At 42.5% G+C, this 25183-nt stretch overlaps 2 protein-coding genes across 3 annotated transcripts in view; both read right to left on the bottom strand.

Annotated features, from left to right (window-relative positions):
• Positions 1-25183, bottom strand: part of APLP2 (amyloid beta precursor like protein 2) — a 726249-nt gene that overhangs the window by 286052 nt on the left and 415014 nt on the right. The window lies entirely within an intron of this gene.
• The window catches only part of TMEM45B (transmembrane protein 45B), a 42232-nt gene that overhangs the window by 7688 nt on the left and 9361 nt on the right, over positions 1-25183 (bottom strand). For both annotated transcript variants that reach the window (XM_050756002.1, XM_050756001.1), the window contains one exon: positions 830-1015. In XM_050756002.1, the coding sequence (XP_050611959.1) occupies positions 830-1007 (178 nt within the window). In that variant the 5' untranslated portion in view covers positions 1008-1015. The remainder of the gene's footprint in view (positions 1-829; positions 1016-25183) is intronic.

The following is a 25183-nucleotide window of genomic DNA, read 5'->3' as shown; positions in this document are numbered from 1 at the left end:
ATGGTGAGTGGGGAAGTTCGGCAGGATGAGGCCAACAAAGCTCCATAAAGCCTTGCTTCCTCCAAGAGAAGCCAGCGATGTTGCTTCACTCTCTTCAAGAAACCACAGGCCACTGATAAGTGGTGATTGTTAGTTGCAGATTAAGACCCCTCATTCCCCCCAGGTGGGGCTGGTCCTGAGGAAGAATACTTATTACTATCATCACTGCTTGTTCTTGGAGGGCCCCAGTGGAGCCGAGTGGATGCAAAGGAAACTGGGAGTGGGTGGATCTTGTTGGAATGGGGCAGAGTGAAGGAAATTCCCTCTCCAACAGCCCTCTGCTGCTGTTTCTCTCCTACTGGCTAATTTATTAATCTGCATGAACTCTCTCTCTCTACACGCTTGAGACTTGAGGATGAGGAAGAGCCAATGGGTTTAGTGTCAACTACTGTAAGGATCTGGAGGGAGAGACAATTGAGGAAAAAGGTGATTTTTCTACTTTGTCACAGCTCAGGTACACGAGCGTAATCTATTTGGTTTTTTTCTCTTTGTATTTGTGTCAGATCTTTTTCATACAGTGGGTGTTTTGCTCCTACAACTTTCCATACCTGTGTCCTTGTTGATTTGATAGTTTTTCACAGTGTCCCATGATGTGAGAGCCGTCAACCGTTAGTATTATAAAGCTCTGTACGCAATGGATGTTACAATAAAATAGTCTAGTGGCCATCTGGAAATTGTTGCCCTATTATCTCTGCCAGTGGAAACATCTATTTCACAGAGCTCAAAACATGAATTAAAGGTTCTGGGTATGAGGAGGAGATTCCCTGGACCAAATGACCCCTGCTCTTACCGATGACAGAAAACAAAGTCCTGACTGCGGCTTCGATGATCTCAAGACGCCGATAGTAATGCAGTGGGCTGTTCTTCCGTGTGTGGCTGAAGTACTTCAGTGGGTACTTCACTGACCAACACAGTCCAATGATCAGGAAGAAACTCCCTGGGAGCGCATGGCCCTGGAAATTTGCCATCAGGACACCTAAAAAATTAGGAGAAGGCTGTTAGGTGGCTAATGAAGAAGGCAAACAAATGTATATTTTGGGAGGAAATACAATATGTGCCTGAGATTGCAAATCATAAGCCACGTTAAGAAGGATCAACACATTCTCATAAAACAAGCCTTTATGTTATGTCACTGAAGTCTCATCTGTAAGGTGAGTTACATGACCAACTGGACTCCACTGTCTGTAATGCTTTAAACATGTGGGCAAAATAAAAGGATGAGGGTGGGGAAAGAGGAGGATAGGTAAATATTTATTGATCTCAGGTAGAGAAGCCTTCCAAGGCATAAACATAAAGGGGGGGAACTAGAAAAGAAAAATGTTCAGCTATATAAGCATCTTTTAATATCAGGGACATCAAAAGGTAAACGACAAATCAGAAACATGTTTGTAGCAGCTGTATAAGAAACAGCTATTACATTAGAGTCTACAAATTAATAAGAAAAAGACCGTAGGAGAATAGGCAGAAGACATGAACGGATGATTCACAAAATAATACAATTATAAATCTCCCAGAAATTAGAGATGTACATATGAAAGCACAACATCGTGTGTCACCTAATTGGAAAATAATTTTAAAAAGTTTTGGTGTGGTGGTCTAGTACAAATGAACATGGTCAATATGATTCACATTTTGTAAAAATCAGCATAATGGCATAAACATCACTTTATTCCAAAAATTTTCGGGCATGGTTTGCTTTTATCCCATTTACAGTAGCATGAGACTATAGCTAGGATTTATTCAGAAGTAGATTGATTATTTTCCTCACTGGCCTGGGTGGTTACCTAAAGAATATGTAGGGTGGGAGAAAAATGCCAGTTGTTGGTGATTGCTATGGTTTGAATGTGTCCCCTCCAAAATCCAGGTGTTGCATTAAGAGAAGGGGACTTTTTTTTTGAGACAGAGTTTCGCTCTGTTGCCCAGGCTGGAGTGCAATGGCGCGATCTCGGCTCACTACAACCTCCGCCTCCTCAGTTCAAGCGATTCTCCTGCCTCAGCCTCCCGAGTAGCTGGCATTACAGCCACCTGCCACCACACCTGGCTAATTTTCGTATTTTTAGTAGAGACGGGGTTTCACCTGTTGGCCAGGCTCTTCTTGAACTCCTGACCTCAGGTGATCCACCCGCCTCGGCCTCCCAAAGTGCTGGGATTACAGGTGTGAGCCACCACACCCTGCTGAGAAGAGGACTTTTAAGAAGGGACTAGGCCATGAGGGCCCCTCCCTCCTGAACTAGGAGTAGATGCCCTCATACAGGGGCTGGCTGGAGGGAGCTGGCACCCTATTTGTCCTCCTGCATGTGAGGATGCAGCCCTCTGCAGACACCAGATGCTGGTGCCTTGATCTTGGACTTCCCAGCTTTCAGAACAGTGAGAAATAAATTTTTGTTCTTTATAAATTGCCCAGTCTGTCTTATTCTGTGATATCAGCACAACAGGGACTAAGAAACTGGTACCAGAGAAGTTTATAACATTTATAACCAGGTGTTATAACAAATATGTAAAAATGTGGGGGTGGCTTTGGAACTGGATAATGAATAGAAGCTGGAACAGCTTTAAAGTGAGTGCTGAAAAAAGCCTGGATTGCCATGAATGGAGTGTTAAGGATGATTCTGGTGAGGGCTCAGAAGAAGAGGAGAGCTGTAGGTGTGGGATATGAGCTGTGGGGAAAGCCTCGTTCTTCTTAGAGATTGCCTAAGTGGTCCTGAACAGAATGTTGATAGAGATACGGATGGTGAGGGGACTTCTGATGAGGTCTCAGACAGAAATAAAGAACAAGGTATTGGAAACTGGAAGAAAGGTTATCCTTGTTATAAAGTGGCAAAGAACTTAGCTGAATTATGTCGTGTTCTAGGACTTTATGGAGGGCAGAACTTAAGGATGATGACCTAGGATATTTGGCAGAAGAGATAGAAAGCAGCAAAGTGTTCAAGATGCTGTGTGGCTTCTCTTAACTGCTTATAGAAAAACGTGGGAGGCTGGGCGTGGTGACTCACACCTGTAAATCCCAGCACTTTGGGAGGGCAAGGCAGGCAGATCACCTGAGGTCAGGAGTTTGAGATAAGCCTGAAAAACACGGTGAAACCCCGTCTCTACCAAAAATACAAAAATTAGCCGGGTGTGGTAGCGAGAGCCTGTAATCCCAGCTACTCAGGAGGCTGAGGCAGGAGAATCGCTTGAACCCGGGAAGGGGAGGTTGCAGTGAGCCGAGATCGCGCCATTGCACTCCAGCCTGGGTGACAAGAGCAAAACTCCATCTCAAAAAAAAAAAAAAAAAAAAAAGAGAAAAACTTGAGAAAAGAGAAATGATTTGAAGGCAGAATTTATCATCAAAAGGAAAGCTGAACGTCAATATTTGAAAAATTATCAGCCTAGCCATATACAAGATAAAAACGTATGTGTAGGAGAGAGAACCACGGGCATGGCCACATGACTGATAAGGAGATTAGTATGTGTAGAAGGAAGCCAGGTGCTAGTTAACAAGACAATGAGAAAATGACCGCAAAGGCATTTTGAAAAATGACCCCAAAGGCGTTTGGGGCTGCCTTGGTCTTTGGAGGCCCAGAGGGTTAGGGCCTTGGGGCAGAACAGTTTCAGGGGAAGGGCCCAGGTGCCTATGGGGTCTCAGAGATCACTGCCCAGGGCCACCTTGGGTCTCTGCTTCCCACATTCCGGCAGAGCATTCCTCAGTCACCCTAGCTGTGGCTCAAGCAGGACCAGGTGCAGGCTGGGCATAAGTTACAAACCTTGGTGGCATCCTTGTGGTGCTGACTCGGTAGGTATGCATACTGTATGAGCTGTGGGAGCATGGCTGCCTCCACCTAGATCGAAAGGATTTCTTTGACCTCAGGGCCCAAGCAGAGATTTGTCACCGGGTGGAGCCACTGCAGAGAGCCCCCCAGTAGGCCAATACTTAGGGAAGCCTTGGAGGTGGTATCACCTGGAGCCTTGGGGGCCCAACACCCACCCCAGTGTGTCCAGAAGGTGAGATGTGGAGTCAAATAACATTATTCTCAAGCCTAAGATCCAATGTTGAGTTTTGGACTCACTGGAGACCTGTTGTTACTCTTTCTTCCTTCCTGTTTCTCCCTTTTGAACTAGAAACATCTGTCCTGTGCCTGTCACGCCATTGTATTTGAATCAAAGTATGCAAGTCATTTGAATTCGCAGGCTCACAGCTAGAGAGAAATTTGCCTCAGGATGAAATTTATCTCAAAGTGAATGAGTCTCTCTCATACCTGATTTAGATAAGATTTGGACTTAGATTTTAAAGTCCCTGTTTGAATGATTTAAGTCTTTTGGGGGCAATTGTGATGGAATGAATGTATTTTGTATGTGAGAAGTACGTGAATTTTGGGGGGCCAGGATTGGAATGCTATGGTTTGAAAGGGTCCCCTCCAAAATTCAGGTGTTGCCAATGTGATAGTATTAGATGTGGGGCCTTTAAGAGATGATTAAGACATAAAGATTCCTCCCTTGTGGATGGGATGAAGCACCCTTATAAAGGGCTGGATGGAGGGAGTTGGTTCCCTTTTTTGCCCTTTCTGCCATGTGAGGCTACAGACTTCAACAGATACCACAGGCCAGTGCCTTGATCTTGGACCTCCAAATCTTTAGAACTGCAAGAAATAAATTTGTTCCTTATAAATTCCTTATAAATTACCCGGTCTGTGGTTTTGTTATAGCAGCACAAGCAGACTAAGACAGTGATCTAGAAAAGACCACCCTGGAATGTAAAGCATCTCTGGTCTACACAGCATATTCCAACCTTGGACCCAGACCCATCTCTCTAGCACCAGCTACATTGTCAGGGCTGTTTCACATCTTACACATTGACAGATGAGGGTCCCACCCATCATCCAGAACTTTCACAAGCTTTAAAAAAAAAGTTTGCAGTTTTCAAAAACTCAAATCGTATTAAAGGCTTATAGTGAAAAGCAACAGCCTCATGTTCTATTCCTCCTCACCCCCAGCAAAGCCACTTTCAACCCTTTCAGCTGCTTCCTCCAGTATTTACCTCTACCATTGTAGTTGTTGGGTTGGTGCAAACATAATGGCAAAAACCACAATTACTTTTGCACCAACCTAATACTTTGTGCATGCGGCCATTTGTTAATTCATCATTGTCAGGCATTACCTGCCAACTTCCTGGAGCTCTCTCACAGCCTCTCCCTCCTCCCCACCCTACTATTTTCATAGCAGTTGCATTATACTCACTTATTGAAATCATCAGTTTCATTATCATGGCTCTGTAAATCCAAAGTCCTTACCAGGGCCAATAAGGCCGTATATGATCCTGGGCCATCTCTTTGATTTCTCCCAGCACTCATCCCTTGCCACAGTGGATCCCTTCCATTCCCTTAAACGGCTCAGAACACTCCATTCCTGCTTCAGGACATTGCACTGTCTGTGGCTTCTAGAACAGTGTTCCCACAGGGAGCCAACAGTTGTCTCCTTCACTTTACTCAGGTCTCTGTTCAAATGCCACTTTATTCCATGACTACTGCATGTAAAATACAGGCCTGCCCCACTTTTCAATCTATGTCGACTTGTAACTTTTCTGTAAAGTATGAATCACCATGTGATATTGCAGACTGATTTTCTTTTAAGCATCTGTCTTCATCCACTAAAATGTGGGCCTCTGGAAAGCAGAGATTTGATCTATTTGCTTATTGTGGTTAGTCCACAGCTTACTGCAGGGCCAGATACAGAGTGAGCACTCAGTAAATACTTGTGGAATGAATGAATGCGATCCAAGTATTGTATTATGGGTTATGTTTTCTCTAACACTTTTTTTTTTTTTTTTTGAGACAGAGTCTTGCTCTGTCACCCAGGCTGGAGTGCAATGGCATGATCTTGGCTTACTGCAACCTCCACCTCCTGGGTTCAAGTGATTCTCCTGCTTCAGCCTCCTGAGTAGCTGGGATTAAGGACGGTGCCACCACACTTAGCTAATTTTTGTGTTTTTAGTAGAGATGAGGTTTCACCATGTTGGCCAGGCAGGTCTCGAACTCTTGACTTAAGGTGATCCACCTGCCTCGACCTCCCAACATGCTGGGATTACAGGCATGAGCCACCATGCCTGGCCTAACACTTTTGTTTTATTCTGGGGTTAATCATTGCCTTTTTTTTTTTTTTTCACATGTTTATCTTCCCGAATATCGATCACTATCTTTTTCCTCAAAGGAGCTAAAAGGTCTGTCAAATGTTGACCAAATTAAATTCTAGACATTTTAACCTCAGATAACTTATTTCTGTTTTATTCCTAGAGACCTGTTTTGAGAATCTTCTCTTCGAAATTGAACTGGTTGTCTGTCCTCCCGAAGCATTCTGCACCATCTTACAAATTCCCTTTGCCTTTTGCTTGTTTTCTGCCCACCCTGCCTTTTGCTGCAGCTTCCAAAAAAGCCTTTTCCTTGTTTTGGATCCCCTGTTTCTTGGATGCCATTTATTTTTCTTTCTTGGCTTACTTCCATTAATACAAGTCTAGCATTCCCAAAACTATGCATAGAAGGGAGATTCCTTGAGAATCTGCATGGTTGACAATCTCTGCCTTTTTATTGGAATGGTTTATTTAGTCCATTCATATCAATGTAATTATTGGTGTGGTTATATTTACAGTTGTCATTTTGCTATTTGTTTTCTGTCACTCATTCATTTTTTGTTCCTCTGTGCCTCATTTCCTGCTGTCATTTATGTCTAACAAGTAATTTTAGTATACCATTTTAATTACTTTTTTTCATATTTTAAGCTATATATATTTTTTCCTACTGCATGCTCTAGTCTAGGGATTATAGTATGTATATTTAAGTTACTGTGGTCTACTTTAATAGTATTTTAATTCTGATAAAATATAGTGACTTTGTTCCAATATATAATAGCTCTAATTCCTACCCCTTCCTTCATGCATATATTATATATACATACACTAAATGAGCCATTAATATGAATATATATGGACTAAATAAGCCACTCCAACAAAAAGGCAGAGATGTGTGTGTGTGTGTGTGTGTGAGTGTATACATATATATGTACATATCATATTTATGTTTGGGCTTGTTATAAAGTTTTTAAGTTTAAGATTTAAGAATATATAAAGTCTAGGTTATAAACTAACTGTGGCAATTATTTCTTGAAGCAATTTTACATTTTTCAAAGAATGAATATATATATTCTTTGACATTTAATCACATATTTACCATTTCCAGTGTTCATTTATTTCTGTCATTTTAATAACTCTAAAATCTCATTTTCTTTCAATATGAAGAATGGCCTTTAATATTTTTTCAGCTTTATTGAGGTATAATTGACAAATAAAAATTGTATATACTCAGGGTATATAGCATGACAATTTGATATATGTATACATTGTGAAATGACTGCTATGATCAAGCTACTTAACCTAGTTATCACCTTACCTGGTTACCTTTTCCTTTCCTTTGTAATGAGAATCCTTAAGATCTACTCTCAGCAAATTTCAAGTATACAGTTTATTATCATTACTATTATTTTTAGGGACAGGGTCTCGCCCTGTCACCCAGGGTGGAGTGCAATGGCATAATCATAGTTCACTGCAGCCCTGAACTTCTTGGGCTCAAGTGATCCTCCGCCTCAGCCTCCTGAGTAGTTAGGACAACAGGTGTGGGCCACCACACCTGGCCAATTTAAAAAATTTTTTTGTAGAGACAACGTCTCACTATGTTGTCCAGGCTGGTCTTGAATTTTTGGGCTCAGGCTATTCTCTCGCCTCAACCTCCCAAAGTGCTGCGATTACAGACCTAAGACATTGTGCCTGGCCAGTATATTATTATTAATGATAGTCACCCTCCTGTCCATTAGGTCTCCAAAATTTACTCATAACTGCAAGTTTGTACCCTTTGACCAACATCTCCCCATTTCCCCCGCTGCTCCAGCCCCTGGTAACAGGCATTCTACTCTGTTTATGTCCAGTTTGTTATTTTAGATTCCACATATCAGTGAGATCACACAGTATTTGTCTTTCTGTGTCTGGCTTATTTTACTTAGTTTAAGGTCTTCAAGGTTTATCCATGTTGTTGCAAACAGCAGGATTTCCTTCTTTTTTAAGGCTAAATAATATCTCATTGTATATATACACTACATTTTTTTTTTTTGTCCATTCAACAATCAATGAACACTTAGATTGTTTCCATATCTTGGCTGTTGTGAACAAAGCTGCAGTGACCATGGGAGGGCAGATATCTCTTCAAGACAGGGAGTTTATTTCCTTTTGATATATACACAGACGTGAAATTGCTGAATCATAGGGTAGTTCTATTTTTAATTTTTTGAGAAACCTCCACACTGTTTTCTATAATAGATGTACCAATTCACATTCCCACCAACAGTATGTGAAGCCTCCCTTTTTCCACATCCACACCAATCTTGTTTTGTTTTTTGTTTTGACTTTTTGGCAATAGCCATCCCGACAGGTGTAAGGTAATATCTTATTGTGACTTTGATTTGCATTTCCCTGATGATTAGTGATGTTGAGCATCTTTTCATAAACCAGTTGGCCATTGTATGTCTTCTTTAGAGCAATGTCTATTCAGGTCCTTTGCCCACTTTTTTTTTTTTTTTTCTCAAAGCAGAAATTTATTGCCCACATTCTTTGACTACAATGCTATAACAACAGAAATATTTTCTTTTACAAAAATCTCAATCAGCTTAAAAATTTTTAAAGTCACTAAATAACTTTGGGTCAAAGAAGAAATCAAAACTGCAAATAAATAAAAGCAAATATTGGCAGTGTATACAGTAGAACATATGAAATAGATTACAGTAAAAAATTCTTAAAACACAAAGAATCCAGGACGTGGAAAGCTGGGATGAGTATTACACCCTAACAGCAACGATAGCAGATAAACTACAAAATCATAACTTTTCCTAAACTCATTAGAGAACTGAGATCATAGGGCAATCAACAAGTCTAAAATGGGCTGGGCACCATGGCTCATGCCTGTAATGCCAGCACTTTGGAAGGCCAAGGCAGGTGGATTACCTGAGGTCAGGAGTTCAAGACCAGCCTGGCCAACATGGCAAAACCCTGTCTACTAAAAATACAAAAAATTAGCCAGGTGTGGGTGGTGCATGCCTGTAGTCCCAGTCACTCGGGAGGCTGAGGCAGAAGAATCACTTGAACCTGAGAGGTAGAGGTTACAGTGAGCTGAGATTGCACCACTGCACTCAGCCTGTTGCCTACTTTTTAATAGGGTTATTTGTTTTTACTATTGAGTAGTAAGAGTTTCTTGTATAGTTTGGACATGAGCTCCTTATCACATATAGGGTTTGCAAATATTTTCTCCCATTCTATGGGTATCTTTACTCTGTTGATGGTTTTCTTTGCTATGCAAAAGGTTTTTAGTTTGATGCAACCGTACTCCTTTATTTTTGCTTTTGTTGTCGTATCAAAAAAGAAATCAATGCTAGCACCAATGTCATGTACCTTTCCCTGCATGTTTTCTTCTAGGAGTTTTACCATTTTAGGTCTTACATTTAAATCTTTCATCCACTTTTCGTTGATTTTTGCATATGATGGAAGATAAAGATCTAATTTCTTTTTTATTTTTTTGCATGTGGATATCCAGTTTTTCCAGCACCATTTATTGAAGATACTATTCTTTCCTCATTCTTGTTCTTGACACCTCTGTAGAAGATTAGTTAACCTTATATGAGTGGGTTTATTTCTGTGCTTTCAATTCTGTTCCATTGCTCTAAGTGTGTTTTTATGCCAGTACTGTACTGTTTTGATTGCTATAGCTTTATAATATAATTTGAACATAGGAAGTGTGATGTTTCTGGCTTTGTCCTTCCTGTGTGGTTCTCTTTGTGTTTTTTAAAAGTCAGTGTTGGTTGAGTTTTTTTTTTTTTTTAATCTGCAATTCAATATTTTTCATCAAACCTGGGAAGCTTTCAGCCATTACTTCCTTATTTTTTTCTCTCTCCCTTTTTGGGGTTCCCATTACATGTATGTGGGAACATTTAACATCATCCTATGTGTGTCTGAAGGTCTGTTCGTTTGTCTTCATTTTTTTCTCTCTGTTTTTCAAATTGGATCATTTCTGTTGGTCTATTTCATGTTCACTAGTTCTTCCACTATCTCACAATCTGCTATTGAGCCCATCTAGTGAATTCTTAATTTTGGTAATTGTACCTTCCAACTTCAGAATTTCCATTTAATTCTTTTTATAGTTTGTATTTCTCTATTTAGATTCCCTATTTGTTGAGTCATTTAAATCATATTTTCTTTTAATTCCTTGAACAGTTTTCTTTATTTCTCTGAGGCCAGGCACAGTGGCTCATGCCTGTAATCCCAGCACTTTGGGAGGTTGAGGTGGGCAGATCACTTGAGGTCAGGAGTTCAAGACTAGCCTGGCAAACATGGTGAAACCCTGTTTCTACTAAAAATACAAATAATTAGCCGGGCATGGTAGTGGGTGCCTGTAATCTCAGCAACTTGGGAGGCTGAGGCAGGAGAATCACTTGAACCCGGGAGGCGGAAGTTGCAGTGAGCTGAGATTGCTCCACTGCACTCCAGCCTGGGTGACAGAGGGAGACTCTGTTTCCAAAAAAAAAAAAAAATTAAAGCCCATTACACTTCCAGCCCCTGTCAGTCGATCTGTGTGGGGGTTGGAGAAGGCCGGTTTTCAGGTCTCCCTTGTCTTTCACTTTTTGCTGGACTCTCTCAGGTCTTCTCCATAGATGCATAGTTTTTTTCAGTCAGCCAGGGATGCGTGAAGAGCTCGCTTCAATACTTCTGTGATTCTCATTTCCAGAATCTCCCTGTTAAATTCCTGGTTGGCCTGCTGCTTGCCCCAAGTGGGGCTGCAACCTCAAGCTAGCAAAGCTGTGCATTTTCCCTGCCCATTTCCAGGTGTTCATTCCGATGTGAAGCCAGCAAAGCCAAGGATTTTCAGCCCCCCAGCCACTGTTCTGAATTGAATGTTCGTGTGGCAGCAAAGCTACTAGTTTTCATGGCCAGTCCCATCTTACTTAAAAGTCATTGGCTGAGCTTGGGGGTGACGGGAGCAGCCACAGGCAAAGAAAGGCCACAATCTCCTACTTGCCTGAAGATCTACAGTGTTTCAAGAATAAATGCTGCTCAATTTTTTGCCTGCATTTTGTCAATTTCCAGTTCTCTCTTGGTTTTGATGAACAATTTTGACTAGTTTTATATATTTTTGTTATTTGTTGCTTTTTTTTTTTTTAACAGAATGGAATTGCCTGTCTCTGTGCTGCCATAACTGGAAGGCCTTCTCCTCGTTACTACTATTTTTTGAGATGGAGTTTCGCTCTTGTTGCCCAGGTTGGAGTGCAATGGTGCAATCTCGGCTCACTGCAACCTCTGCCTCCCAGATTCAAGCGATTCTCCTGCCTCAGCCTCCCAAGTAGCTGGGATTACAGGCATGTGCCACCATGCCCAGCTAATTTTTTTGTATTTTTAGTAGAGACAGGGTTTCACCATATTGGTCAGGTTGATCTCAAACTCCTGACCTCAAATGATCCACCTGCCTCGGCCTCCCAAAGTGCTAGGATTACAGGCATGAGCCACTGTGCCTGGCCCGCTTCCTTTTTAAACCCTCCTTTGAACATAAAAAATTTACATTTTTGTTTAATGTTTAACACAGGTCCCTTTCAATATCAAGTTTGTTATACTTCATTTTCCTAGGCAAAGGTGCAGAAAAACCAGCTTTGCAAATGTATGTCAAAACTGCCCACTGACTAACCGGCTTCCCTCCTTCCTGCCCTTCCTCACTTTTCTCAAAAGCAGTAACTGAAATAAGGCAGAGTCCTTGTCTGCCTCTATGTACTTGATACCGGCTTGTCAAGACCCACCCTTCCCTTTTACCTCATCTAAACTTCACACTAGTGGACAGCAGGGCCTGCAGCATGTCTGTAGAAATGTCTTTAAACTTATGTATGATTCATAGAAGACTGAGTACTTTGATTTGATGGGGACGGGCTATATTTCTTCCATTAACAAATTAATGGATTCGTTCATTAGATTAGCTACATTGTGGAACACGTGGAGGAGATGGAGGATGAGTCAGTTTTAGTTACAGGAGGAATAAGGTAAACTAACTTCAAGTAGAACAATAAAAATTTTGACTTCTATATAATTTGGATAACCCATTATCTAAATATAGGCTAAGCCCCTGCTGTGGTTTAGCATTAAAAAAATTTAAATAAAGTAAATATTAAATAAAAAAATTTTAAGGAATGTGTTTTCTAATATACACAACTGGTGTGGGCAATATACAACAAAACCTTTCAATCTAAGGACTCACTTACAAATAGGAAAACAAATATCAGATAGTGCTTTTAGGCCAGGTGCAGTGGCTCACACCTGTAATCCCAGCACTTTGGAAGGCTGAAGTGGGAAGACTGCTTGAGCCCAGGAGTTCATGAGCCACTGTGCCTGGGCAACATAGTGAGACCCCTGTCTCTACTAAAAATAAATTAGCTGGGCATGGAGGGGCATGCCTGTAGTCCCAACTACTTGGGAGGTGGAGGTGGGAGGATTGCTTGAGCCTGTGAGGTTGAGGCTGCAGTGAGCCATGACCGCACCGCTGTACTCCAGCCTGGGTGACAGAGTGAGACCCTGTCTCCAAAGGAAAAAAATAAGTGCTTTCACAAAGGCAAATTCCCCAACTTTCTTATTTCAATATATTTCCTCTTTTTTTTTTTTTAATTTCACATGAGATATGATGGGAGTGTGAGGGGAGGACTGAATGTTTTGGACAGGGAGTAACTTTGCCTTTCACTTTCTGCTGGGCTGTCTCAGGTCTTCCCCATAGATGCACAGCTTGTTCAGTCGGCCAGGGATGTGTGAAGACCTCATCTCAACACTTCCATGGCTCTATTTCCAGACTCTCCCTATTAAATCCCTGGCTGATCTGCTGCTATGGCCTAGCATCAAAAACAGCAACCAAGCTGGCAGCCAAGAAGACTGGAGGCTTGAGAAACTGTTCCTTTGTATTTCATATCTAGTGGGATCATTGGAAAAATAACACAATTTAAGTAAGAGATTTGACCTTATTTTCCTTGTACTTCTTGTTTTTAGATGATTTTCCCCTATCTACATTCTATCCCCCTTTCTTCCCTCCCTCCCTCTTTCCTTCCTGGCAACAAGAGCGAACCTCTATCATAATACCACAACAGCAGGACCATCCGCGGGTCTTATCAGACCTCCCGTTTCACTGCTCCTCACATGAGTATTAAGTTCCATCTATGTCATCGCTAGCGTAGTCCCGTCTCTAGCATCACAATCAACATTTTGAACAGCTCCAACACGAGGATGCCCAGGGCCTTCTGTAACCACAGCCACCTCCCTCCTGTCCCCCACCCCTTCAGCTCCACAATTGCTAATCCATCCTCTACTACTAACATGGTGTCATTTCAAAAATTATGTTATATAGGCCAAGTGTGGTGGCTCATGCCTGTAATCCCAGCACTTTTGAGGCTGAGGTGGACGGATCACCTGAGGTCAGGAGTTCAAGACCAGCCTGGCCAACATGGTGAAACCCTGTCTCTACTAAAAATACAAAAATTAGCTGGTTGTGGTAGCGCACGCCTGTAATCTCAGCTACTCAGGAGGCTGAGGCAGGAGAATCGCTTGAACCTGGGAGGTGGAGGTTGCAGTGAGAGGAGATTGCGCTACTGTACTCCAGCCTGGGTGACAAGAGTGAAACTCTGTCTCAAAAAAAAAAAAAAAATTAAAATTAAATTAGTGTAATTAAAATTCTTTGTATAATTAAAATTCAGGTAACTCGGGCTCTGTCACAGTACAAGGTTAAGCCTTTAGGTCATTCTCGAGTCCAGTGGTTCACAACGGGGACTGGTGGTGGCGCTCTGGCTTCTCTGGGTCGAGACCAGGGACACTGCTGAACATCCTCCAAAGCACAGGACGGCCCCATAGCCAAGACCCTTGTGGCCCAGAGTATCAGCAATGTCGAGGCTGTGAGATCCTGCTCTCGCCCAGGCCTGCTTCCCAAAGCCCTTTAAGTCCTGAAGGGAGAAGACAGCAGGCTGCCTTCTTTCTGTTATTTAAATCCCACTTCACTCCTTCTTAGAGCCTGTTCTTCTCCCTTTAAGACTAGCCTGGGGGCTGCGCGCGGTGGTTTATGCCTGTAATCCCAGCACTTTGGGAGGCTGAGCTGGGTAGATCACCCGAGGTCAGGAATTCAAGACCAGGCTGGCCAACATGGTAAAACCCCATCTCTACTAAAAATGCAAAAATTAGCTGGGCGTAGTGGCAGGCACCTGTAGTCCCAGCTAATGGGGAAGCTGAGGCATGAGAATAGCTTGAACCCAGGAGGCAGAGATTACAGTGAGCTGAGATTGAGCCACTGCACTCTGGCCTAGGTGATAAAGCAAGACTTTGTCTCAAAAACAACAACAAAAAACCCACAAAAAACTAGCCTGGGTAACATGGTGAAACTCCATTTCTACCAAAAAAAAAAAGAAAAAGAAAAAGGAAAAAAGATTAGCTGGGTGTGGTGGTGCGTGCCTATAGTCCCAGCTACTCGGGAGGTTGAGGCTGCAGTGAGCCATGATTATCTCACTGCACTCCAGCCTGAGCAACAGAGGAGACCCTGTCTAAAAAAAAAAAAACAGCACAGTGGCTCATGCCTGTAATCCCAGCACTTTGGGACGCCAAGGTGGGCAGATTGCCTGAGGTCAGGAGTTCAAGACCAACCTGGCCAACATAGTGAAACCTTCTTACTAAAAATACAAAAATTAGCCGAGCATCGTGGTGGGCACCTGTAATCCCAGCTACTCAGGAGGCTGAGGCAGGAGAATCTCTTGAACCCAGGAGGCAGAGGTTGCAGTGAGCTGAGATTGCGCCACTGCACTCCAACCTAGGAGACAGAGCAAGACTCCGTCTCAAAAAAAAAAAAAAAAAAAAAAAAGGAAGAAGAAAGAAACCCTTTACTCTCACCAATCTTCTCCTTCCCCAGCCCTAAAGGAAGGGAGAAGAGCATGCTCTACGAGGGAGTAAGTGGGATTTCAATAACAAAGAAGGAATGCAGCCTGTTCTCTTCTCCCTTCAGGACTAAAGGGCTTTGGGAAGCAGGCCTGGGCAAGAGCGGGATCTCACAGCCGCAGCATTGCTGATACTCGGGGCCACAGGGGTCTTGGTTGTGGGGCTGTCCTGTGCATTGCAGGGTGTCCAGCAGGCAGTCACCAGTCAATTTTATATTTCTACAGGTTTGCCTTTCAATTCACAAATTGAATTATATAATATGTGGCCTTTTGTGACTGGCCTTTTCTGTTGGCACGATGTTTCCCAGGTTCTTCCATGTTGCAGCATGGATCACCGCTGACTCCTTTTGATGGCTGAATGGTATTTCATTGTGTGGGTAGACCACATATACTGGTTGCCAGGGCTGGTAACACAGTACCACAGACTGGGCAGATTAAACAACCATTTAAATCTCAGTTTTGGAGGCTTATCTCCTTGGCTTGGAGATGGCTATCTTCTGTCAGTGTCCTTACATGGTCATCCTCTTTTGTGTGTCTGTGTTCTTATAAGGACATTACTCATATTGTATTTGGGCCCCACCCTAATGATCTCATTTTAATTTAATTACTTCTTTAAAGATCTTATCTTGAAAGAGTCACATCCTGAGGTACTGGGAGATAAGACTTCAACATTTGAATTTGGAGAGAGCACGGTTCAGTCCATAGCACCCTGCCCTCTGCTCCCTGAAAATCCATGTCCTTCTCATATGCAAAATACACTCCCCCTCATCCCTACAGTGCCAAAAGTCTGAACCCAGACCAGCATCAACTGTAAGTCCAAAATCTCATGTAAGTTTCATCTAAACCAGGTGTGGGTGCGATTTGAGGGATGGTTTATCATGAGGCAAAATTCGTCTCCAGCTGTGAACCTTTACGACCAGACAAGAAAGTATATGCTTCCCAAACAGGACAGGCAGAGCATAGACATTTCTAGTTTAAAAGGGAGACATTGGAAAGAAGAAAGTGGTCATGGATCTCCTGTCCTGGAACCTGGTAGGGCAAATTCCATTCAATTTTTTTTTTTTTTTTTGAGATGGAGTTTCACCCTCGTCGCCCAGGCTGGAGTGCAATGGTGCCATCTTGGCTCACTCCAACCTCTGCCTCCTGGGTTCAAGTGATTCTCCTGCCTCAGCCTCCCAAGTAGCTGGAATTATAGGCATGTGCCACCATGCACGGCTAATTTTTGTATTTTTAGTAGAGACAGGATTTCACCATGTTGCCCAGGCTGGTCTCCAACTCCTGATCTCAGGTGGTTCACCTGCCTCAGCCTCCCAAAGTGCTGGGATTACAGGCGTGAGCTGCCGCGCCCAGCCCAATTCCAAGTCTTGAGAATAATCCTCTTTGGCTCAATGTTCTGTTGTCTGGGTCCACAGGGTGGCCCTGCCTTCCAGGGCCATCACCCTGATTCCTCTACCTTAAATGGTGGCCCCACCCGTTGGTCCTTGGCTGGGGCATCCTGGCCTGCTGAAACCAAGGAAATGACACCAGTCCTGACCCTGAATCTGTGTGCCCTGGGCCCAAGGTGGCAGTAGCAGCCTGGCAGATCTTTGAACTGCCTTCAGGGTCATTCTTCCCTTTCCTTTAAGGGTAACTCATGATCACAGTCATATCGCTGTACTGGCTGGTCCTACAGAATTCCAAAAGTCTGACAATCTTCCTTCATTTCTTCCTATTTCTGTCTCATTTGGTCCAAACTGGCAATGTCTGCTGGTATAAATTCTCAAAAACCTTGCTGGCCTCCTATGCAATCCACAGGGGGCAAGGCCACTTGACAAGAGGGCCCTCCACAGATGTTCATGGGCAAACCACATCTCTGTTCCCGACTTGCTGAGTTGGTTGACTGTATCCATGTATCACACTGGCCATCTTTTCAGAGGGGGGTTCAGCCACACCCTTGGTCTTTTCTCCAGAAAGGGCGTTCTCATTTTTTGTAGAATGGATAGACTAAGAATTTTCCAAATCTTCAAGTTTTGGTTCCTTTTTTTCTTAAAAATTCCTTTTTTAGTTTATCTCTAATATTTTACTATGAGCAGCAAGAAGAAACCAGGCCACCTTCAGTACTTTGCTTAGGAATCTCCTCAGCCAACTATCCAAGTTCATCATTTATAAGTTCTGCTTTCCATGAAACATGAGAATCCAATTCAACAAATTTCTTTGCCACTTTTTAACAAGGTCCATCTTTCTTCTAGTTTCTAATACCATGTTCCTCATGTCTGTCCAAGATCTCACCAGAAGTACCTTTAACATTCATATTTTAACCAACATGCTGTTACTGATGATATATGTATTCTCTAAGATGATAGATGCTTTCTCTCCCTTCCTTCCTTCCTTCCTTCCTTCCTTCCTTCCTTCCTTCCTCCCTCCTTCCTTCCCTTTCTTCCTTCCCTCCCTCCCTCCCTTCCTTCCTTCCTTCCTTCCTTCCTTCTTTCTTTCCTTTTGTCCTGGAGATGGAGTCCTTCCTTCTTGGCTCCTGCAACCTCTCCTTCCGGGCTCAAGCAATTCCCTCCTCAGTTCCCCGAGTCCCTCCCTCCACCCATCCCTCCAGGCTCTTGAACTCCTGACCTTGATCCCTTCCTTCGTCTTTCCTTCTTTTCTTTCTGTCTTTCTTTCTGTCTTTTGTTTTGTGGAGATGGAGTCTCTTTGTGTCACCCAGGCTGGAGTGCAGAGGCATGATCTTGGCTCACTGCAACCTCTGCCTTCCGGGCTCAAGCAATTATCCTGCCTCAGTTCCCCGAGTAGCCAGGACTACAGATGCGTGCCACCACATCTGTATTTTAGTAGAGATGGGGTTTCACCATGTTGGCCAGGCTGGTCTGGAACTCCTGACCTCAGGTGATCCACCTGCCTCAGCCTCCCAAAGTGCTGGGATTATGGGTGTTGGTCATCGCACCCCAGCCTTAAAGTTCCTCTTATAAGGATACCAGTCATATTGGATTACTGTCCTAATGACCTCATTTTAGCTTGATTACTTCTTTAAAGACCCCGGCTCCAAACACAGGCATATTCTGAGGCACTGGAGGTGAGGACTTCAACATACACTTGGAGGTTGGGGGGGCCACAATTCTGCCCATAACACCATATGTTATTTATCCATTCATCAATTCACACTTACATTTCCTTTTATTTTTTATTTTTCTGTTAATTTTTGAGACAGAGTCTCCCTCTGTCTCCCAGGCTGGGGTGCAGTGGCGCAACCTCAACTCACCAGTCTCCACTTCTTGGGTTCAAGCAACTCTTCTGCCTCAGCCTCCCAAGAAGCTGGGACTAAAGGTGCGCCACCACACCCGGGTCATTTTTGTATGTTTAGTAGAGATGGGGTTTCACCATGTTGGCCAGGTTGATCTGGAACTCCTGACCTCAGGTGATCCACCTGCCCCAGCCTCCCAAAGTGCTGGGATTATGGGTGTGAGCCACCACACCCGGCCAATTAATACTTACATTTCCTTTTATAGATTTAATTACTAAATCACTATGAAAAATAACTCTCAGGTGTATAACAAAGAAGCTACAAAGATTTCAACAACCTTACTAAGTTTTTTAACTTTTTATTTCTGTGACAGTTTTTCCTGATGGCTCTGAAAGTCACCCTAAGATGGTTCTCTGTACTTTCTTGCCATTACTCTTAAAAAAAACCCCACTCTTATTGACATGTAATTTACATACCATAAAATTCACCCTTTTAAGGTGTTCAATTTCATATTTTTTGGTTTACTAACAGTTATGCAACCACTATTGCTATCTAGTTTTAGATAAAATTACAACTATTCAATTTTAAAATGCTTTTACCAACCCCCAAAGAATTCCCATACACATTGGTAGTCATTCCCATTTCCCGCCAGTCCCCAAGCCCCTGGCAGTCACTAATATGCTCTCCGTCTCTGTGGATTTGCCTAATTTAGACAGTTTATATAAATTAAATCATACAAGATGCAGCCTCTTTCCCTCAGCATAATGTTTTCAAGATTCATCCATGATATAGCATGTACCAGCACTTCATTCATTTATTTATTTATTTATTTGAGACAGAGTCTTGCTCTGTCGCCCAGGCTGGGCTGGAGTGCAGTGGCGCGATCTCTGCTCACTGCAAGCTCCGCCTCCCAGGTTCAGGCCATTCTCCTGCCTCAGCCTCCCGAGTAGCTGGGACTACAGGTGCCTGCCACCACGCCTGGCTAATTTTTTGTATTTTTAGTAGAGATGGGGTTTCAGTGTTAGCCAGGATGGTCTTGATCTCCTGACCTCATGATCTGCCCACCTCGGCCTCCCAAAGTGCTAGGTGTGAGCCACCGCGCCTGGCTCCTTTTTTTCTTTTTCTTTTTTTTGAGACGGAATCTCGCTCTGTCGCCCAGGCTGGAGTGCAATGGCATGGTCTTGGCTCACTGCAACCTCCACCTCCTGGGTTCAAACGATTCTCCTACCTCAGCCTCTGGAGTAGCTGGGATTACAGGTGCCCACCACTATGCCTTGCTAATTTTTGTATTTTTAGTAGAGATGGGGTTTCACCATATCGGCCAGGCTGATCTCGAACTGGTGACCTCATGATCTGCCAGCCTCAGCCTCCCAAAGTGCTGGGATTACAGGCATGAGCCACCACGCCTGGCCACTTCATTCCTTTTTATGGCCAAATAATATTCCATTGTATGGATGTGTCACATTTTATTTATTCACTTGTTAGTAGATGGATGTTTGAATTGTTATGAATAATGATGCTGTGAACAATCGCATGTTTCTGTGTGTATAGATGTTTTCATTTCTCTTGGATATGCACTAGTCTCCCCTTATCCATGGATCTGCTTTCTGCAGTCTCGGTTACCTGCAGTCAATTATGGTCCAAAACCATTAAATCGAAACTTCAAGAAACAAATAATTTAGAAATTTTAAATTGCAGACCATTCTGAGTAGCATAAGGAAATTTCATGCCTTCCCACCCTGGATGTGAATCGTCGCTTTCTCCAGCATAACCACACTGTACACACAGTCTGCCCATTAGTCACTTAGTAAGCTGTCTGGATTATCAGGTTGACTGTCATGATATCGTAATGCTTGTGTTCACGTAACCCTTATTTTACCTAATGGCTCCAAAATGTAAAAGGAGTGATGCTGGCAGTTCGAATATGCCAAAGAGAAGTTGTCAAGTGTTTTGTTTAAGTGGAAACATGAAAGTTCTTAATAAGGAAAGAAAAAAATAGTATGCTGAGGTTGCTAAGATCTACAGTAAAAATAAATCTTCATCCATGAAATTGTAAGCAGTATATTGTAATTGTTCTAGTACACATATAGTTCTAATATAGTCCTACTATTATTGTTAATCTCTTACTATACCTAATTTATATAAGCTTTATCATAAGTATATACATCTAGGAAAACAAAATAGTGTATAAAAAGTTTGGAACTAACTATCCATGGTTTTAGCATCCACTGGGGGTCTTGGAACATATCCCCTGCAGATAAAGGGTGATGACTGTATACCTAGGAGTGGAATACTTGGTCAGATGGTAACTCTATGTTTAACATTTTGAGAAACTGTCAGACATTTCAAAAGTGACTAGACCCTTGCACAATCTCACCAGCAATTTCTTCACATCTTTGCCAACACTTGTTATGTCTTTTTTCATTTAGCCATTCTAGTGGGTATGAAGTGGTATTTTGTTGTTTTGTTTCCTTAATGATTAGTCATGTTGAGCATCTTTTCATGTGCTTATTGGGCATTTGTAAATCTATGGAGAAATGCCTACTCAAATACATTGCCCATTTTAATTGGATTATTTGTCTATTATTGAGTTGTAATAGTTCTTTATTCTAGATACAGGTTTCTTATCAGATATATTATTTGCAAATATTTTCTCCCATTTTGTGAGTTGTCTTTTCTTGATGCTGTCCTTGAAGCATAGAAGCTTGTAATTTTGATGAAGTCCAATTTATCTTTTTTTTTCTTTTGTTTGTGCTTTTGATGTCATATCCAAGAAACCACTACTTAACCAAAGGTCAGAAAACTCACTTCTACGTTTTCTTCTAAGAATTGTATAGTTGTAGCTCTGTATTTATGTGTCTGATCTATTTATTTATTTTTTGAGACTGAATTTTGCTCTTGTCTCCCAGGCTGGAGTGCAATGGCGTGATCTTGGTTCACTGCAACCTTCGCCTCCCAGGTTCAAGTGATTCTCCTGCCTCAGCCTCCTGAGTAGCTGGGATTACAGTCATATGCCACCACACCTGGCTAATTTTGTATTCTTAATAGAGACAGGGTTTCACCATGTTGGTCAGGCTGGTCTAGAACTGCTGACCTCAGATGATCCAGCCTTGGCCTCCCAAAGTGCTGGGATTACAGGTGTGAATCACTGCACCTGACCTCTGATCTATTTTGACTTAATTTTTGTATATGGTGTGAGGTAGGGATCCAACTTTATTCTTTCACATGTGAATATCCAAGTGTCCCAGCCATTTGTTAGTAAGACTATTCTTTTCCCCTATTGAATTGTCTTGGCATTTTGTCTATCCTTCTACTCTTAAAAGTAAATTTCATCAACTCTTTACAGAAGGACCTTGCCTATAACCAGCTCAAACTGTGAATCAGAAAACTGATTAATTGAACTATTATGATTAATATAAAAATACTTTACTAGAGTATACAGAGAACAGTCATAACAATGAAAACAAAGGGAGGATTGCTATTCAGCCTGGAGGAGATAGGAGAAAGATTATAGAGGGTAGTGTCATGAAAGCTTCCTGGAAAAACACACAGGCATTAGTCAGGTAGTGTGGGTGGAGTTCTAGTCAGAGCAAATAACACATGCAGGGGCTGAGAGGCAGTTGCAGCCAATCGTCTATATGGTGGGAGTGAACTAGATAATGTCACTTACTCTCTTTACCCTGTATCATTTCCACCTTCTTTAACAAGCAAAACCACATGTAATTATCTTGCATGGATAGAATGCATTAAATCTTAAAATTTTGTTAGATTGGGACTGACCAAAAGAATATACTTAAAAGTAAAATCAAGCAGACATTATGGTCCTATGTTCCCAAGAGTCTCAGGGAAAGGATAGAAACTGACTCACACATGGGCCTGAGGGAGGCTGAGTTAGAAAAGACTTAAGTCACCTGTTATCTTAGTTTCAGTACATTCTATTTCTTACATCTTCCTAAAGGAAACTGAATTCCTAAATTTTCCTTTAAGGAGGAATATAGTCACATAATAGAATATGAACTATGTAGTGTCAGACCTAAGTTCAATCCTGGTTTTGCCACTTTTACTGGTAAGACCTTGGACAAGTTCCCTAATGTCTCTGAGTCTCAGTACTCCTCCTTCTAAAACAGGGACATTAATACCACCTTGGAGGGATCCTGTGAGGCTTACCAGAAAATGTCTAGCAGCTGACTAGAATACATGTTTAATAAGTGCTAGCTTCCTCTCTAGTCTGGTGCTTGTACACTATCCCGCAATAATGGGGGAGGGACTTGGGCTTCTCTCCTAGGAGAATGTACTTTTGACCTAAAGTTGCTGTTCTTTGCTTTTGAGTAGCTGACCCTAAATGGCAAAAGTACTGTCTAACATCACATAATCCTAGAGAGGGTAGTGGCTGAGCATAACTTTTTAATGGGAATGAGACGTGTGTTTGGTCAGTAAGGAAGTAGGTTATAGGGTGATCATAGAATATTATTTTCATCGTTTTTATACATTCTGAATCTGTCTTTGCCGGCAGGAACTCTCAGGTGGCTTCTGGTCTGGGTTTGCTTTGGAATACAGCCAAACCTACCTGACTCAGCTTTTTGTAACTCTGCAAATAACAAGGTTAATACCTCTTAGCATTCTATGAGCTGCTTAGTAACAGAATGCAGGGGAAGCAGAGGGTTCCGTGTTGAAAGTCCTCCATTGCTCACAGGTGGACGTGACTGTGGCCGTAGTCCTGAACTTCAGTTAAGTCACGTCCCTGCTCTGCAGTGGCCTCAGGGGTCTGAGGAAGTCCACAGTCTATCCCCCTCTTTAGAATTTGACAGCTACTGCCATCATTGTTATATCCTGTATGGGACGTTCTTTGGAACAGCACGGTCAGAAGGAGTAAGACCAGAAAGAGTCTGAAGCTTGTTCTGGCACGATTTCACCACGATATGGAAAACAATTACTACGAAAAAGAACTCTGTTATCTCCCAGCTCGTTTTGGTTCCTGAGCAGAAGATAGTCTCAGCCCTGCTGTCTCTCTCTTTCTAAAATTTTCCATATGAGCCAATTAAATATAGGATTCTTCTGGGTGCTCAGGAAATAATATAATGGATAATGATAAAATGAGTAGTTTTATCTGCAAGGAGTTTATAAGCTAGTAGACAGCTGTATACAGTCAGGTGCCGCATAATGACATTTTGGTCAATGACAGATAGCATATATGATGGTGGCCCCATAAGATTATAATACCTTTTTTTTTTTTTTTTTTGAGACAAGGTCTCACTCTGTAGCCCAGGTTGGGGTGCAGTGTCACGATCTCAACTCACTGCAGCCTCCGCCCCAGGGTTCAAGTGATCCTCCTACCTCAGCTTCCTGAATAGCTGGGAGCAGCACCACCACGCTCAGCTAATTATTTTTATTTTATTTTATTTTTGAGGTGGAGTTTTGCTCTTGTTGCCCAGGCTAGAGTGCAATGGCACGATCTTGGCTCATGGCAACCTCTGCCTCCTGGGTTCAAGCTATTCTCCTGTCTCAGCCTCCCGAGTAGCTGGGATTACAGGCTTGCACCATCACGCCTGGCTAACTTTGTATTTTTAGTAGAGGCGGGATTTCTCCATGTTGGTCAGGATGGTCTCGAACTTCCCAACCTCAGGTGATCTGCCTGCCTCCACCTCCCAAACTGCTGGGATTACAGGTGTGAGCCACTGAGCCTGGCCATAATACCGTATTTTGAATGCATGTTTTCCATGTTTAGATACACACATACTTACCACTGTGCTGTAACTGCCTACAGTGTGTGGTACAGTAACGTGCTGTACAGGTTTGAAGTCAATTCTTGGAAAAAGTGCTCACGCCTACAGGCTCCCTTCAGCATCTGCTAACAGGGCGTATGCTCAGTACTGACATTATACACCGCATAGCCTAGATGTGTAGTAGGCTGTGCCATCTGGGTTTGTGTAAGTACACTCTAGGATGTCCGCACAACAAAATCTCCTAACGACACATTTCTCAGAACATGTCCCTGTCGTTAAGAGCTACATGACAATACTTGTGAAAGACTAATTGTCCTGGGACGTACTGGTAGCAGTCCTAGCATATAGCACACAAAGTGGGTAACTCTCACCTGAGAAACCGGGCAGGCCTCACAGAGGAGGTGACATTTGATCTGGGCCTTTCTTCAAACTGTCATGAAAATTAGGCAGTTTTGCTGGATCCTGAATTCGAGATTGAAAAACAAATTGGACTAAATTCTATTTTCTCACTATCTAACAAGAACACTGGCCACTGAGTCAGAATACCTGGGTCCTAGCCTGAATGCTGCTAGGAATTCACTCTGTGACCTTGAACGAGAGACACAAAGCCTCTGAGGGTCCTAATTTCTTTATTTGTTAAATAGGGAGTTTGGAAGAGGGACTCTCCATGGCTCTTCGGAATTCTGAAATCCCTTCACGTCTTTGCTCCTTATTATTATATCACAAAAACGAAATGTAGAAGTTGGAGCAAGTTTTAGTCATGGAGAAGAGAGGATGAAACTAAGGCTATGGATATTACCTACAAAGAAGCAGTTACCAGTTGTCACCTCAGCATACATTAGAGTGAAAGGACATCTCTGGACTTCAAAGGTGGGCTTAGTTTTGAAACAACCAAAAAAACAAAACAAAAAAACCCCTTACATATATTTCAGTAATTAACACTATTCTTAACTCAGCCATGTGAAAGAATACATTTAGCTCATAATTTTCTTTCTGGGTGCTAAAGGAAAATAATGATGGAAAGATCTCTCCAAAGTCATGGAGTCACATTTCCGAGATGCCAGGCCACTAAGGAACATTTCTTCAAGGCTTGAGCTCTCCGCCTTCTCCACCTCTTAGAAAAAGTGCTCAAGTTTACAGACAGTCTCCTTTCTTCCTTCCCTCAGCGTCCACTGCTAGTGAGCGGCTTCAGCAC

Source organism: Macaca thibetana, chromosome 14, assembly GCF_024542745.1.
Source record: "Macaca thibetana thibetana isolate TM-01 chromosome 14, ASM2454274v1, whole genome shotgun sequence".
NCBI classification, from domain to species: Eukaryota; Metazoa; Chordata; class Mammalia; order Primates; family Cercopithecidae; genus Macaca; species Macaca thibetana.
This window is presented reverse-complemented; position numbering and strand designations above follow the sequence as displayed.